This window comes from Eubalaena glacialis, chromosome 5, assembly GCF_028564815.1.
Source record: "Eubalaena glacialis isolate mEubGla1 chromosome 5, mEubGla1.1.hap2.+ XY, whole genome shotgun sequence".
Classification (NCBI taxonomy): domain Eukaryota; kingdom Metazoa; phylum Chordata; class Mammalia; order Artiodactyla; family Balaenidae; genus Eubalaena; species Eubalaena glacialis.
Window position 1 is genome coordinate 36,704,908 of NC_083720.1, and position 17,550 is coordinate 36,722,457.

A 17,550-nucleotide genomic window follows, 5' to 3' on the forward strand; every position below is an offset into this window, starting at 1 on the left:
TTCACTAGTATCCCAGTCACCAAAGCACGCTGCAGGCACGCCCAGCCTCGAGGTTGCAGGAAGAGATGCATCTCTCCACGGAAGGAGCTGCAGAGTCACGTTGCAAAGGGGCACAGAGATGGGAGGGACATTGCCAACAACCTCCCACAGGAAAAAAGATGAATGGAACTGGCTCTGTCCTCATAGGGACTCAGCCTCGTGGGACCTACACGTGTGTCAACCCAGGGACGGCACAGGGTGATAATGTTGGGTAGAAGGAAGGGAGGAAGAAAGTTTCCTCGTGTACTCCTTCATCCATCCCCTGGCATTTATTGAGCACCGTCTGTGTGCCAAGCACCATGCTAGGCACTCAGGATGCTGGTGTAAAGACAGACTTAGCGCCTTGTGCTCCTGGAACTTTCCTGGACAGGACTTGTCCAGGCAAAGAGACTTGGTTAGAGCGTCACGGGCAGAGGGTCTAGGATGAGCAGAAATGTGTTACTCTAACAACTCCAGGTGTGTTGCGTGTGGGCAGACCCTTGGGGTGCGGCCTGGACGCTGGCCCGCGGGCCGTAGAGAACAAGCCAGGGGAGGGTCTGTTGGGGCCGGCTCAGTCGCTGTGCAGGTGCTTTTCTGTCAGTGATACAGACGAGCTCCCTGTGCTTCAAGGAACGTGAGAGGTGGAGGAGGGACGCGCCACAGACCTGCTGGTTCTCTTTTTCAGGTTTTGAGGGATGATGCGATCATTCTAACTGCTGTCCTTTTCTCTGACGTTTTCATAGAAAGTTTCATACGAAGTGACCTTTCCCACTGCCACTTTATTTGTTATTTAACTGTCTGTTTGCTTCAATGAGTATGAACATATTTAGTACTTTTCCTTAGGATTCCAAATGGGTTGAAGAGAAGCAGCTGCTCATCAGAACAAACCAAGACCTGCTGGAAAAGGTATGTGGCGCAAACACCCTGACCCTTGCCGCAGGGGATCATGGAGCCCCCATGGACTTCAGAGGCCTGCTCTGGCCGCGGGAGTCTGACCCACGCCCCTCCTGGGGGCTCCCGGCCTCTGGACCTGGTTCTGTCCTCTGGGGCGGGGTCCACAGAGCTGGTTTAGAGCACCCTGCAGACATGATGGGGGCCGCCCATCCTTCTGACGCTGGGCTTCCAGGCCACCTCTGCCATTGCCTTGGGTTCCAGACCTCCTCCCCTGCCTGCTCCCCGTGCAGGGGCCTGAGGCACTGGTTGGTGAGCAGGCCCTCGGCGGTCATGGTCCAGTTCATGGACCGGAGGCCGTGGTGCTGGCAGAGCTGAGCCTGGCCTTCCCTCTCTGGTCATGGAACTTTCTGGTCAAGGAACTTGCCAGAGCTCTCTCAAGGAGTCAGCTTGGTGAGTAGATCTATAGCTTTGGGACAAGACCTTAGCTTTATTTTTTTCTTATTTGTGAACAATTAGTGATTTTTTTTTTTAAGTAAATTTACTGAGTCATGCAACCATCCCCACAATGCCATTTTTATCTCTTTTAAAAATTTTTGGCTGTGCTGCACGGCATGCAGGATCTTAGTTCCCCAACCAGGGATCAAACCCGTGCCCCCTGTAATGGAAGTGTGGATTCTTAACCACTGGACCGCCAGGGAAGTCCCACCACCATGCAATTTTTAGAACATTTTCAGCCTCCCGTAAAGATCCCTCGTGCTCATTTGTAGTCATCCCCATCTCTCACCCTGCAGTCCCTGGCAACCTACTTTCTGTCCCGATAGATTTGCTTGTTCTGCGCCTCCCGTACTAGTGGAATTGGACCTGGGTTAGGCCGTAGTTTCTAAACATCCTAGAATGCCCCAACTGGACGAGCCCAGCCTTGCCCCCTTGGGTGGGGGGCCGCGGCCCTGTCCCAGCTCTGCACTGGCCTGCTGTGTGGCCATTTGTTGTCCTGTGTCTCTCCACAGCATCTGGGGCATTGGGACAGGACTGGTATTGTCCTGCGAGGCAGCCCCGTGCGTTAGGAGAGATTTTGTATCCTTGGTCCTGCTCGCTATATTCTGGGAGGCACGGAAAGCTCTCACACTGTTTCCAAATGTCTCCCGGGGGTGGGGCGGTACCACCCCAGTGGAGACAGGAGGGAGTAAAGTTGACCGTGACCCACCGGGGCCCTCGTTTCCATGCATTGTCTTAGTCTCACCGCAGGCAGCCTAGTGGGGGGCAGCTGTTTGCCTCTAAGGTACCGACAGCTACGTAGCTGGCCCAGGGTCTCCCAGGGGTGTTGGGATCCAGGCCGGCCCCTTCCCAGACTGTGTTTTGGGGAGATCTGCTACCATTCGGGCTCCTCATAGGAGCCCTCTGGGGAGTACAGGGTGCCTTCCTGCTGCAACTGGCCGGACTCTGGGTGGGCTGATGGGGGGGCCGGGTCGGAAAGAACTCAGACAAGCTCGGGGATCACTCTTGCTTCCCCCACGACTGACCTTGGGGAAGGGACTTAATTGCTCCATGCCTCAGTTTCCCCACCATTCGTGTATTCAGCAAATATCTGGCCCCCATGCTGGGCCAGGCTCGGGGCCGCAGGGGCGCAGCAGGCGCGGCCTCCGTCTGTGCCATCCCCAGCTCCCGGAGCAGAAAAGGCCTGCCTCACCCACTCGCTGAAAGCCTCCCCTTCCCACCCTGGCCCTGGTGACAGCCCCTGTGTCCTCAGGCCAACACCGAGGGGGTCTGTGATCGGGGGACACATTCTCACAGCCCCTGGTGAGAGACAGTGGTTCTCCCACCCGTTAACCCACAGGTGTTTCTGCTCTAGATTTACAGGCTGGAAATGGAAGAGAACCAGCTGAAGAACGAAATGCAAGACGCAAAGGATCAGAACGAGCTGTTAGAATTCAGAGTGCTAGAACTCGAAGTAAGAGACTCTATCTGTTGTAAACTCTCAAACGGAGCAGACATTCTCTTTGAGCCCAAACTGAAATTCATGTAAAGTCCCAGATGTTTTCAAGCATGTGTAAGGGGACGTGTGACACTTGTTTTCTTTTCTTTTTTTTTTAAATCTGTATGTTCAGAATAATTTCACTGCCTTAATATGTTCTGGAGAGAATGCTCACCGAAGTCTTTGGACATGTACCAGAGCTAATATATTTATTGCCTACGGCTTGTTTTTGCACTTAATAAAATAATTTGTTTTTGCAATATTTTGCCTTTTTTATTTGTGTTTCATTTCCATAACTACTTCCTTCTTGCATGCATAGTCACCTGGTATGCATTCTGCAAACCCGGAAAGAAGCACTGTTGCAATTAATAACACACCTTTTTAAGTGACCTTGCATGCATGAATCTCACCTTTTGAGAGAGCGGGGTCTGACCTGGCCCACAGCTGACTCTATAATGTGTTTACTGCTAGTTTGGCCCATTTTCTATTTGCCAAGGTAAACACAAGGTAAGTAAACAGGGTAAAAGGAGGTATTTGCATAGGCAGTTGAGAAAGCTTATAACGTTGTTCCAACTCCTTGATGCAGTGAATACGGACGTTGCAAGCAGTATTGGACTAACACAATTGTTGTTTGTAACTCAAACGGCAACTCAGAACGACTCTTTAGCGTGAAGAGAGATTGAATGTTGTTCACAGGTAGAAATCGTGTCCCAAACCTTTAGTGACTTCCCAAATACACGGAGTTGGATCCAGTGTGAGGGATATTGATGGGATTATTGCTTCCAACTGGAACCTTGCCTCGGGTGTGTTACTGTATTGCCTTGCTACCACTTCATACTCCTTTTTTGTTTGTTTCCATTTAAAAATCATCGACCTGTGAGACATCTCCTGAGCTTGTGACTTGTTTTCTCTAAGCATCTGTGGTGACACGGCTCTGCTCTCCCTCCGCTGAAGCCTTTGCATGTCCAGAACCCTCAGTAAAAGCGAGCTCCTTGGCAATGTCGGTGTTTCTCTGATTTTGTTTTCTCCTCCCGGCCTCAGTTAAAATTCTGCTTGCCCTGGAACTTCCCATCTTGTTCTTTGTTGTGCTGACATGGACCGTGGCCTGAATGTCTCAGAACCAAGTGTTGCCGTGCGACTCAGCTCTTGCTTGAACCTGAACTGAGTCCTTCCTTCGTTCATGCGGCAGAAGTAGAAGTTAGGAAAGGTCATGGTTAATACTACTGCCACTGTTAGAAAACCTTTCACGGCTCTTTGCTCTGTGTCTTTCTCATGAGAATTCCATAAGCATCGGTCACTTTACTAGAACTTTCTTTGAGTGTCTCCACCATCCTTTGGAGCCATTGGAAACCAGTCTTCTGACTTCTGTTCATATAAAACATGAGCTTTCTTTTGTCACCTTTTCTGTGGAGACCCCATTTAAGTAAGCATTACAGGTAGAAAAGGCATCTGTAGCACGGAACCATTGTGAATTGTGTTGTTCTTGTCTAATAAGGGAAATAAGGTTTTCTATCTAAACTGATTCAAACCAGGTTAGGCAGATTGGGGCTTCGTGGAAATTAATTGAATTAATGGCCCCACCCTTCCTCTCTCCTTTAGAGCATCTGCTTAAGACCTGCCATCTGGTGCTCATCTTGGCTACATTTCTTAGTTGAATGGCTAAAGAAGCCCATTGGTTCTGTAGCTAGGTTCTCCAGGCATGGTCCAAAGCAAGCTTACTTACCATAATTTTGAGAAAATAAAAGCAGTTTGATTTCAAGGTATCATTTGGGAAAGGTCTTCTCTGCTGGCTGACCTGTCCATTGCTCAGGGTTTAAAGGCAGCTCTGTGTAGGAAACACATTTGAAACCAGAGAACTGTTCTGCTGCTATACTTTATTTCTGTAAGTAATTGGGCTTCTCCTGTCCTTTTTAAAAACTTGTCACTTTACACGTGATTAATGTCCTGCTTCTGGGAAAATGCTTGCTCTCCTTTCTGAGTAGTTGAGATTTGACTATTAATCTAAGGCAGAGGTAGAATGATCATCGGAGTGTTAGTGCGGTTCAAAAATAAATTGTGAACAAAGTCAGCAGATTATATTGAAAAAGATGTGAAGCCAGGGTCTGGGTCCTGGCCCTGCCGCTCACTCGTGTGGGACCTCGGTGGGTCTCTGCCTCCCCAGCCTCCTTCTCTTTGTCCACAAAACGGAAGCAGTCATGGCTGCCTCGTGGGGTTGTGTGAGGATGAGATGAGATAATGATGACTTCTGTTGAAATTTCACGCGCTTGTTCTTACCGAGTATTTAATGATGATAGTGTGACTTCCTGAGCTTCCATCAGCAGGTTAACTCATGACACTCTGCTAACCACTTCTTCCCAGCTGATTAGGTTAAGAAGTAACCCCGTATCCACAGGAGATCCACTGTGGTGCAGACAGGACACAGAGTCTCCATCAAGATTGTAGCCTGAATGCGTGCTTTCTAGTAACACCTTTGCCAACTGGAATTCGTTGGTTTTTGCTGAGTAACGTGGGAAAATGGCAAGTGGTAAATAATCCAATAAAGTTCTGTTTTTAAACCAAATCTTTTCCCCAGGAGAGAGAGCGGAGGTCGCCAGCATTTAACCTCCAAATCACCACCTTCCCCGAGAACAACAGCAGCGCCCTCCAGCTGTTCTGTCACCAGGAAGGAGTTAAGGTAGCGTGCCTGGGGGGTGCCCCCTCTCTACTACGGCCACAGCCTGCTCAAATGCTAGGCTCAGCTGGAAAGGGGATCGTGTGCCGGTGGCAGGGGTTGAAATGATTTTAACAAGATACCCCCGTCCCTCCACTATATTTTGAAAGTCAGAGTTCATTATTCCAGCGGGTCACCAAATGTTACTCTACTTGTACTCATGTTAAAAGAGTAGAGCCTTGGGATGCAGCCTTGAAGGCAAACCCCAGCTTGGCCACTTCCCAGCTCTGGCCTGTAACCTCTCTGACCCTCAGTCTCTTCATCTAGGAGAGCTGAGTGGCAACACCCACACGGTGAAGTGGGTGTGACAGTTAAATTAGATAGTGAACATGAAGGGCTCAGTGCAGTGCCCAGAGCGTGCTGAGTATTCTAGAGACAGTAGCTGTGGTCGTTCTAGCAGCTCAGTGTTTGCCGTCACCCTGGAGTCCCGCTAGGCCCGTGGACACAGAGGGGTCCTTCTGACCCACAGGATTCCATGAACCTTTGTAGAAAGCAGTGTTTGTACTGGCGTAAAACTCAGCCAATACGCAGCAGTTACCAGCCCTCCCACCCTCCCTGAAGGAACTGCTAAGAGTAACTCTTCGCCTGGCCTTAGGCTCTAAGAGAGGAGAAAGGGAGAGGTGTCTTATCAAGGACTGAGGGCTGAGGCCCTAGAGATTGGTGTGGATGGTCTTTGTAGCTCACACAAAATGAACGTTGGACATCTTTTCCAGGATGTGAATATTTCTGAACTTATGAAGAAATTAGATATCCTTGGCGATAATGGGGTAACTATGAGCGATCGGTTTCCGGTTTCGTGTTCTTGTTTTGATTCGGGTGTACTCTGTGTGGCTTTTGTTTCGTTTCGTTTTAATTTCTTCCTAATTTAAGAGATCTACTAAGTACAATGTAAGGCTTTTGTATGGCCACATTCCTGCGTGGGTGGCTGGGTCCACATCCATCAGAAGTGGGGTTCTGAAGTTAGATCATCCTGATAACCCGTGAGTGTTGAGGGGGAAGAAAGCCTAAAAATGAATGTCCAGAAAGAAAGTGGAATCACTCGAGATTTCTGAAATCAGAAAGTGAGACTTTTGCCTTCTTAAAAGATTAGCTTGAGCGAGGCCCTATTTCTAAAAGGCTCAGTGCCACTACATGAAACATTCCCACCCCGAGGGCCGGTCCTCAGATATGTCACATCTGGTCCCGTCAGTGAGTGGGGCTGACCCTGGGGAGGCCGCTGTCAGAGTTGTGTAGGGCTGACTGTCTGCACGTGATGTGAGATCAGTGTAAAATGCCCTTGCCCATTTTTGTGTTTTAGAATTTGAGAAATGAAGAACAGGTTGCAATAATCCAGGCTGGAACTGTGCTTGCCCTGTGTGAAAAGGTAGAGCCCAGTGGCATTTCTGTCCATACACCTTGTCTGAGCTTCCCGGCACCATACAAGAAACTGTACATTGGCGTCTCGCTTTGTTCTGGAAGCATGGTTCTGGTCTGTCTGTGTCTGCATGCGCCCGTGCATGCCTTTTTGTTTTCTGATTGAAAATCACTCATGCTTATGGTAGAAAACTTAGAGACCGTGGAAGGAAATCAAAACCCCCTTCAAGGAAACCATCTGCGACAGTTGGTCTATTTCCTTCCAGTTTTTTCCCATGCCCTTTTAAAAAACTTGGTCAGGATCATACTTGAGTTTTTAATCCTGCTTCATAAGCTTCCACTATGGGAATGAACGGCCCTGCATCATTCCACCTATAGCCACACCCTCAGTAATGATTCTTTCGCTGTTAAGATATTGAGGGCATTTCTGCTCTTTTTTCTATTTACCATCATGCAGCGATGAGCGTCTTTACCCATAAGTTTCTATCTACATTTTAAAACACTTCAACAGGATAGATTCTAGAAGTGGAATCACTGGGCTGATGGGTAAGAGAGTTTTTAAGAGCTTTCATGCTGTCAAATGGTTTCCAGAAATAGTGGTACCAATTCCCCTCTACCTGAGTGTTACCGCTGCCGGTTTCTTGTTCAACAAGGCATATATCACCACTAAGAACTCTGCTGATAGGATAGGCAGAAATTATATGATGTCATTATTTTAATTTTCATTTATTTGAGTGCTAGTGATAATGGATTTTTTGTGTATTATCCATTTTCTTCTTTCTTGTGAATCGTAATTACATTCCATTGCCCTTGTTTGTTACTTATTCATTCATACATTAATTCAATCATGCATTCATCTATTCACTTATGTAATACGTATTTGGTCATAACTATGGTTTTTCTTACTGACTTATCTATATGCTTTACATACTAAATATAACTTATTGCCGTATTTATTAAAAATACATCCTGGTTTGCCTTTTCCATTAATTTAGGGTGTTTTAGGCATACCCAACTTGTTAATGTAGTCTGGTCTATAGATCTTTTTCTTTTAAAGCACGTGAGTTAAACTTTAAAATGCTATTTTTATAATGATGAAGTCTTAATGATCTTAATCAGGATTCCTCCCAGAATCTTTGGAAGGGCATTTAAAATGTAGTTTTCTTCCCTGAGCACCTGTCCATCCTTCCCCGTGTACAGGGCACTAGACATTGGTAACAGACTTACAGCACACCCTTGCTGAGGTCACACAGGTGGTAAGTGGCGATGCCCACATCACTGCTACTGTCACCTGGCTGAGTCTGTGTCCTCAGGTGGGCCGGGGGATGAGGATGACTCATACCTGGCTGGCTGGTGGCCCCTCAGATACAGGTGATGGTAAGAGTGCATTCAGTAAACATCCCTCTCACCAGGAGAGCCAAATGCGACAGTGTAGCCTCCAGGGGGTCACATGGAGAGCCCAGCAGACACTTTCAGTTTATTCCTCGTTCACTCCAACGTTCACTGAGAATGAGCCTCCGAGCGCCCAGCGCCCAGCACGCCCGGAGGATGTGGCGATGCCAGACCCAGGCCTCCTTCCTTATCCCCCGGAGGCCCCTCCTGGGCTGGCTCTTAGCCCCCGCCAACCCGCCAACTGCAGGGGCTGCTGCAGGCCAGCGCCTTCATCCCTCTGGGCCGTGAGCCTTGCAGAGTTAGTGTCAGGACTCCAGGGCACGGCACTTTTAAATGGGACCAAGCCTCGCTGCCAAGCACCTGGGGCAAGGCTGGGGACTGAGAGGTGTTTGATCGATGGTTGTGGTCAGTGAGCAAAGAGCAGGAACTGCCAGGGACTCGGGGTGGGGCTGGGGCAGTGGGCCTGGGGAGGGGGCTCTCCCTCTCTCCTACCCCCAGAGCCTCCTGGAGCGGGGCAGACTGTCGGGAGTTCCCAGCCCTCTGCCAGTTACCAAGTTCTCCCGCCCCGGGCCCTTCCCGACACTCTCCTCCCCACACCAGGTTCCAGACCCACGGCCTTGGCCCCAGCTCAGGCTTTCAGGGCTCCTCTTCTTCTCAACAATCGTGCAAGGCTAGCAGCACGGGCCCCTGGACACAGAGGACACGGGGCCTGCCTGGCATGCGGCTGCTGTCTGCTTTGACCCTGTTGCCCACCCCGTGCCCACCTGTACCAGCCCCTGCTGGCTGCTGCCTGTCTGCCAATGACCACAGAGCCCTGCCAAGCTGGCTGGCTGGCGCTACGCTCTGCACCCTAAACGCAGAGAGCTGTGCCAGCTGCCCTGGCCTGCCAGCTCCTCCCGAAATCCCACAAGGGTGGTGGCAGGAGAGGCGGTGCCCGGCGCTGGCCTTTAGAGGCCCGACTCTGGACCAGGTGAGAGAGGCCCAGTTCCCCATTTGGGACAGTCTGTGGGAACTGGACTTAGACTGGTGTTGCCTCATATTCTCAGGGACACTAGCTCTGCCGCTCATCTGTGATTGAAGGCCCAGTGTTTGGGAGGTGCTGTGTCTTCCCCGTGGAGAGAACTTGGTGCTGGGTGCAGCCCCGGAAGAAAAGTGGGCCAACGGGACTCCCCTGGGGGCACCTACACGCCAGCCAGTGTGTCCGACCGTCCGCTTTCCCCAGGACGCATGGGACTTTCAGTGCCGAAACGGGGACACTTCCAGGCAAACGAGGACGAGTTGGTCACTCCGGGGCTGATGGGTGCTGAAGAAAATCTCGCAGTGGGCTCAGAGGCCCCTGCGACATCCTCAGTCATCCCCCCTCAACCAAGTTATACCTCATTTAAAAAATTGCCATTCAGTACTGGTATCTGACGGGCAGTACTGAGGTCCACTTCAGGTTTCTACTTAGGAGCACAAGACTCCTTTCATAGCCTGTAAGCGAAGTGCGACTCAAACTAGTTTGCATGTCCCTTGGCATTCTTGCTGCAAATGGCATCTTGCCCTGGGCGCTTGCCCTCCTCCCATCACCACCCGGGGAAGCCCTGCTCTGTCTGGAAGGTTCAGAGAAACACATGCCGGCCCATCTCAGCACCCTCCAGACCTGCCTCTGGTTAGCGGAGTCCAAGATTGGGGACGTCGCCTTGCTGCCTCAACCCAAACACACACCACACATGCTGAGCAGAGAACACGGGGCGTCAGGGGGACTTACAAGTGATCACAAGTCATGCCTCTTCTCCCTCGAGTTCAAAATCAATCAGAAAGATGGAAGTTTTTAAAAATCCACGCTCTCACTGGCAACAACAGATGAGAAAATGCAGCTTAGGCCACAGGCAAGCCTTCTAATAGTTGGCCCAGCGTCAAGGCCTTGGGACACTTCTCTGAAGGGAGCGTTGAGCGTTAGAGGGGGGAGGTCCCCCATTCCCCAGCTCTGAGATCAGGGTCCTGCACCTGTGGACAAAGTGCCGGTTGGGGCGGAGGTGCACCAGCCACACCTCCCGCGAGAGTCCTCTTCCCGCGCCCTGTGGGCTGACTCACTTCTCCCTGAGGGTTTGGGGGCAGGCAGGCACCCTGTCCCCACTCCCCAGGTTCTCACCCCGGAGCGAGGCCCCGTAGACATCTGGCTGGACTCCGATAAGAAATCCGAGCCCTCACACGCCCAGGAGGCCCAGGGCCAGCATTTTCTGTTCTCACTTTACTCTCCCAGTGGCTGAAGAGGACCTGTCAAGTTTTTTCTTTATGTGCATAATATGCCTGTCAAATCTTTGTTTTCTAACAATAAGAAAAAACTGGACATTGTGTTCTACAAAACCTAAGAGCAGCTTGTAGTGATTCAAAACTGGATTTTTTTTTCCATTTTATTTTATTCATTTTATGACTGCTTGCATTAGGATAGTAAAAAACGAAATATTTTTCATTCCTTGTCAAAAATATGCTTACCTGTTTCTAAGACATTGCACACGGGCTCAGCAACGTCTAAAGCAATGCTGCATTGGGTGCCTGCTTCTGCCGCTAGCTCTGGGGCCACTCTTGGGGGCCATGCTAACATGGACTTTAGCGGGGAGGCTCTGTGGGCAGAGCTTTATCTAGGCTTGTTCCCACTATGCAACCAGCACACACCCCACAGACCTCCAGACCCCTGCATCCTCCTTCCCTAAGCAAACGTCTATTAGGTGCTTGCCTCACGCCAGGCCCTGTGCAGGGTAAGGAAATTTAACAGAACACATCCATGTCGTGGGAAAAGGGAAACAGCAGTCTGTCAGGTGAGTGCTGTGATAGGGGATCCATGGAGGGCACCAGGCCCCACAGACTCAGGAAGCAGGGCAGGCTTCCTGGAGGAGGCGACAGCTAACTCAGGTCCAGAAGCTGAGTAGGTATAAAGGCCTGGGGCTGAAGCTGGGGATGGCAGAAGTGGTGCTGTTCCAGGCAGAGAGAGCAGCATGTGCAAAGGCCCTGAGGTGAGGGAAGGCGTGGCTGGTCCCCCAGCCATTGTCAGGAGCGATGGGATCTCCTTGGGGAGGCTTTCAGTGGGAGCAGGGAAGGTCCATGAGAGATGCTAAGTGTTTTTGAGAGAACACGCTGGCTGGTGGGCAGAAGGGGATTTGGGGTTCAACGTGAGCCTGGGGGCTGAGAGGGGGCCTGCGCTGGGTGGTGGTGGTGGAGTGTGGTGGGTGGGGTTTTGAAATAGGAGGGGGTAGAACCAACGTTTGGGGAGTGAAGGGGGAGGAGGCGTGGCTGCTCCCAGTTTCCCAGTCAGGGTGAGCTGGGGCTCTTCCCATTCGAGGGAAGCCCTTTCTCAGGGAGCTTGAGGCGTCGGGGTGTGTGGGGCAGATCTGGGCTGGAGGGGGACATTTCAGAGAGGGAGAGAGCATAGGGGAGGGTGGAACCCCCGGGAGAGTGCTGAGGAGAGGCGACAGCCAAGGGTGGGGACTTTGAGGGCGCCAGGAGTCCAGGACGGGCAGCCGCAGCCAGAGGAGGAGGACAAAGGGTCTGGGCCGTCGGGAAGGGGCGCGTCCACAGGTGGGCGGCAGGCAGGCCCACGGCAGGGAGGTCGTCCGTTGGCTTTAACAACGAGGAGGTTGAATGTACACATTTACGCATGTTGTCAAACTGACACCCCCAGACTCCCCTAAAACCTAAAGCATCCCCACAGGGCGTTAGCCAGGTGTGTGGACCTCCCCCTGTCTCTCAGGTGGGCTCCTCGTAAAGAGACACCCACGTGCCTATACCTGAGGAACAGCTGCCTGCCTCCTGCTCACCCCCAGCTCAGACCTGAGAACAGGCAGATGGACCCCCATCACCAGCCCGTGGCAGGTGCCCCCGCCCGTGCTCTCAGGCCCTCACACCCTGCATGGCCAGACCCCCTTTCACGCCTGCATCCTGCGGTGCCCCCGGCTGCTCAGACACGCCCCAGTGGCTCCAGGGGTGCAGTCCTGCAGGCTGGGTTCAAAATCCCCGCTTCTCACCTGTGTGACCTTGGACAAGTGACTTAACTCAGCTGCCATGTCTTCACCTTCTCCACGGGGTGGTCATGAGGGGGCCGGACGAGGTCCCAGGCATGAAGCCGCCAGCACAGCGCTCGGCAGGGTAGAACCCAGGGAGGCTCGCCCGCCTGGCTGCGGGGATCCCAGGGCACAGACTCGCAGCCTCCCAGCCTCCCACATGCATCCACCACGCACACCCACAACCTCCCCTACTTGCAGGCTTGCCTGTGCTCACACCCCACACCCACCTGCATGCCCGTAGGCACGTGTGTGTACCCATGATCCCTGAGCTAACATCTGTCAAAGCTGAAACATCGGGATGGACTTTGAAATTCCATTTCGAGGACCACCTTGGGACATGATGGGGACCCCCTCCAGGCCAGGAGCCTCCTCTTGGAGGACGGCCCCCAATGGGCTCTTGTTCTCACTAGCTGTGCCTTCTGTCCCTGCTGTTTTCCAGTGGCTGAAGCAAATAGAGGGAACGGAGGCGGCCCTGACCCAGAAGATGCTAGACTTGGAGAAAGAGAAGGTAAAAGATGCAACCCCCTAGGAGGGAGGGGGGTTGACAGAGCTCAGATAATCCGCTTCCCAGTAAGGCTTTGCATGTGTTTTGTATTGATTTGCATGCATTTCTAAACTTTGCTTTTGCTCTCATTGCTTTTCTGTGTAAGTATCATCCATTCACTCAGTTATTCACTTGATACATATTTTTGGAGCCTCTGCTATCCTGGACAGTATGCCAGGATTAGGGGTTCAGTAATGAATAGCGGGGTCCCTGCCTTGTCTAGCCTGCAAGCCCTTGGGGATGTGTGCGCGGGAGCTGGCAGAGGCACTGTAGTGTGGGAACATTAGGAGAGGCACTTTGGTGGTATGGAGGCACCTGGACCAGGGGCTCAGGGACACCGAGATGGAGCCCCAGGCTTCACTTGCCCCTTCTTGGACATGAGTTTGGGGGAGACACACTGGACTTTGCTTCCTCATTGCTAATGGGGTTTCCTATCTCCGCCTCGCTGGGCCATAGGGATGAGAGATACTGGACACATGGCCCATTTTCACGCAGTGCTTGGCACACGCGGTACCTGATAAACAGTGATGCCAGCTCTTCACCAGGTGCCGTGAGTGTACAGCGGGATCCATCTTACCCAGCCTGGGGATGTCAGAGAAGGCTTCCCAGAAGAAATGGTTCTTGAGCCTTTAAAGACCAAATCGAGTTTTCTAGGTAGAAATGAGAGGAGAAGGAGGAAGGAAGAGCCTAAGGCCTGGAAGCAGAGTGTTGGGGGGGAAGAGCCTTGGGCTGAATCACCAGGCCTGGGTGTCTAGTCCCACCTCTGTCACCAGTGAACTGTGGCATCTAGGGCAAGGCACTGGTCCTCTCTGGCCTTCTGTTTCCTCCTCTATAAAATCAAGTGGCTGCAACTGCTGAGCTCTAACCCTGAAACCCTCCAATCAGTAATATAAAAAAGATTTGGGTTTCGGAGACATCACGCTTTCAGGGACTGAGTGACTGGAGAGTGGGGAGGATGCGTACAGCAGTGAGAGTAATCAGGAGGTGGGTGATGCCATTGGTGTGGGGAGGAAGAACCACATCTGAGAACCAGCCGCATCCAGGGTCCACCAGGATGTGACAAGAGGAATCAAGAAGGATTCCTGTAGCCCGGGGCGTGGGAACCAGGTCAGACACCTGAGAGGAAGGAAGCTGGGAGGAGTTGGGACAGGCTTGATCAAGGCTCCTGGGCCAGCGAGGCTCCTGCTGGGGATTCACGCAGGAGCAAGCAGGGCAGACCTGACATCCCTTCTCACCCAAGCACCTGGCAGGTCCCCAACTCGGTGACACCGTCACTGTCCAGCAAGTGTGAGTAGGTTGGCTCTGAAGAGCTGCCCGGTGATGGGTTCTCACACTGATCTTGACCTTGGGCACCTCCTCTTTTTCAGGACCTGTTCAGCAGGCAGAAGGGCTACCTGGAGGAGGAGCTAGACTACAGGAAGCAAGCCCTCGACCAGGCTTACCTGGTAGGACCGGAAGTGGGTTGGATGTTCTGATTCTTCAGACTCAGCATTACAGGCTGCTCTTCCTTTGGGGGCTGACGGCACATTTGGGGTCCTTGAAATGCTGCGTGGCGCGATACCAATGCCATCTCCACATTTCGACTGGTTTCAACCCGAATGACCATACAGATAAATTGTCACTTTTTCCAAATCAGTCATGATTTTTCAAAACCATTTAGTTAGCTTGATGGTTTCTTTAGGCATACTTACTCAGTTCTAGTAATCATTTGAGACGAAGGAAAAGAAACTTTCTGCTTATTAATATTTCTTATTAATATTTATTTATGCTTAAAGCCCAGAGCAAGTTTTCCCATAAATAGCAAAAAGAGACAGTCACAAAGGAACAAAGGTAAAGCAATGAGTGGAGGGTGGGTGATCATCAGAACAAGAATTACTTGTTGTGAGGTCCTGTGCAACATTGTGCCTGGGTCACAGAACTGGTTCTGGACTTCCTGGTGATGAACATGAGGTGGGACCGTGCTCTGGTTCCTATGGCATTGAGGGGGCATTTCCAGGATGTCCCCACAGCAGAGTGCACTTGGAGTTCAACACCACTCTTGCAGGAAGAAGCAGTGAGTATATAAAGCCTGGAGCAAGGCTTTGCTCAGATCATTTGTAGCTAACATCGTTTTACAAAGTGGGTTTGTACCTAAGAAATGCAGAATCAATAACTAAAAATCCCCGTCTCCATGAAGACAGAGAGTAGGACGCTGGGCTTAGCACAGGTGGGAGATTCTGGACTTGAAGCTGGTCCACCTCACTGTGACCCTTGACCCTTCATGTCCAGGCTCTGAGTCTTGAATCCCCAGGGCAGGGGGCAGCAGATGGAGAAGGTCAGGGCGGTTTGAGCCTCGTCAGGAAGTGGCATTTTCCCATCCAGTTCTTACTTCTGGGCACGCGCTGTTACGGGCAATTTAGAAATGAAAGCATACTCACCCTTTTCTTCCCTCTTTCCCTTTTTTGGGTTTTCCTTGATTCTGTCCATTCTCCGTCCTTTTGCAAGCACCCTTTGCTGCTGCACTGTACACCACCTCTGTCCTTCCCTGGCCTTCCCCAGAAGGTTCTGAGGAATGCGATTTCAGGAGATAACATAGAAACTTACAGCCAGAAAAGGAGGGGGTGGCTGCAGGAGAGTAAGTTTGGAAAACTCTGAGGACTTCTTGGATCCTAAAGGATGGGCTGAGACTTCAAGAGGAACAGAGCAAGCCGTGTCCAAGTTCAGTGGCTCTTGGGGCCCTCTTTCAAGGGACATCTTGCAAGACTGGTGTTTCCCAACGCACTTTGGAAAACTGGGTGTCCGCCTTTGGCTCTCTAAGTGCCATGTGCAGAAAGGCCCTGGGGGACCCTGAGTCCAGGTTCTACAGAGGAGGCCCCCGGGCGTGCTGATCCTGCCACTGGGTAGAAACGACGTTCTTACCCAAAGAATATTCCAAAGCCTCAAGTGGGATTTCGGGCACATGACGAGATTGGAGTTGTGATCAGCGCTAGGCTGACCTGAACAGTCAGGGAAGAAAAATGCTCCAGAGGGTGGCAGTGCCGCGGCCGCAGGCAGAAGGGAGCACAGCAGGTGCCAGAGTCATACCTGTGTTCCTTTGTCGTTGAGCTGAGTGGGATGGTGCAGGGCCACAGTGGAGCTTCCAGAATTGGGTGGTGGGGTCCTGGCTGGAAGCTGGCCACATGCGGGTCTCCTAGGAGCTCAGCTGCTGAAGGGGGAGGGGGCAGCCAGCAGGCACAGGCAAGCTCCCGCTCCATGTGGACCCCTTGGCTGTGTCAGTGGACAGATTCCCACCTTCTAGTTTCCCAGGGGCGACAACTGGGGGCAGGAGAGGGGAATTTGATGCCTGCTGGCTCAGATCGGTCTGATGGGCCTGGAATTCCCTTGGGGGGGTTAGCACAGCCATGCTGAAGCTGGGGAGGCTGCAGGAGCAGGTGGCCACAGGCACAGAGGGCCGCCCGTGTTGACCCACTGCTTCAAACCTCCTCCTGCGTCTTCACAGCAATTTCCATTAAAACGGATGATTGGTCTATAGCATCTTTGGAAGAGAAAGAGCTGTTCCTAGCAAGGGACGTGGGTGGGGATTTAGGATGGCAGAGAAGGAGATACTTCTCTCTTTTGTCCCTAGATATTCCCATAAGGTAAATGTATTAAAGTGTCTCGCCGTGAGGCTGAAAAGAAATAACTTCCCTCTCATGATGAAAACTCTGAGCTTTCCCAAGGATCTCCTCCACTGGCTACTAACCTCTCATGTGCTTTGCTAACCAGGGGTGTCTTGCTTTTCAGGGGGAGGAGAGAGCAATGAGGACACTGTCCCCATTTGCTTGGGGTTGAAATTGCTTTTCTAACTAGGCAGCTGAATGCCAAGTGCGTGCAATTTGGGACACATTTTCCACGCTACTCGAGATAAAAAGGGAGATTTGTTCCCAAGCTGGAGGCAGTAAATTGGAAGCCAAAGACAAAAATAAAGCCCAGTCGAGTCAAACCTCTCTTTGAATCACACATCTTAAGGGGCGGTTATGATTATTTCTTCTTATTGCCCTAGTCCCCTCCTGTACAGAGTAGGGTGTCTTGATTGAATAGAGTTAAGAAGTGTTCTCAAAACCGTGTGCACAGGGCTGAAAGGGGCTCCCTCGCCCCCATGCCCACCCCCGAGACCGCTGGCCGCTCTGCTCGGCCCCTGCATGCCTCCCCTCCCTGCCCAAGATCCCCCAGCTGGGCCTCGCTCGGCTGCAGTATCCTAGGGGTTCCCGTCCACCCACCTGTGACCTCCCACTGTCTGTGTGATTTGGGCCGCTCAGAAAATCCAGGAGCTGGAGGCCACGCTGTACGATGCGCTGCAGCAGGAGCCCGGGCGGCGGGCCAGCGAGGCGCTGAGCGAGGGCCAGCGGGAGGACCTGCAGGCCGCCGTGGAGAAGCTGCGCAGGCAGATCCTGCGGCAGAGCCGGGAGTTTGACAGCCAGATCCTGCGGGAACGCATGGAGCTGCTGCAGCAGGCCCAGCAGGTAGGGGCAGGGGCCCAGCTGGGCGCCACTGGCCACCATTGGCCACCATCCCCGCTTCTCCACCCTCCTGTCCCCTGTCGGCACACTGACACCTCTGACGGGCACATTCGATGGAGAGCTGGCAGGAAATCAAGTTTCCGTGA

The 17,550-nt window shown here is 52.1% G+C and overlaps 1 protein-coding gene across 17 annotated transcripts in view; it reads left to right on the forward strand.

Annotated features, from left to right (window-relative positions):
• The window catches only part of JAKMIP1 (janus kinase and microtubule interacting protein 1), a 70,590-nt gene that overhangs the window by 40,464 nt on the left and 12,576 nt on the right, over positions 1-17,550 (forward strand). For 7 of the 17 annotated variants that reach the window (XM_061191205.1, XM_061191208.1, XM_061191207.1 and 4 more), the window contains 9 exons: positions 862-924; positions 2,762-2,860; positions 5,457-5,558; positions 6,308-6,361; positions 6,854-6,859; positions 6,892-6,957; positions 12,822-12,890; positions 14,294-14,371; positions 17,204-17,407. In XM_061191205.1, coding sequence (XP_061047188.1) covers positions 862-924; positions 2,762-2,860; positions 5,457-5,558; positions 6,308-6,361; positions 6,854-6,859; positions 6,892-6,957; positions 12,822-12,890; positions 14,294-14,371; positions 17,204-17,407 — 741 coding nt within the window. Of the gene's footprint in view, positions 1-861; positions 925-2,761; positions 2,936-5,456; positions 5,559-6,307; positions 6,362-6,853; positions 6,860-6,891; positions 6,958-12,821; positions 12,891-14,293; positions 14,372-17,203; positions 17,408-17,550 lie in introns of those variants that run through there. The other 10 variants (XM_061191204.1, XM_061191206.1, XM_061191209.1 and 7 more) reach the window with 5 other exon arrangements.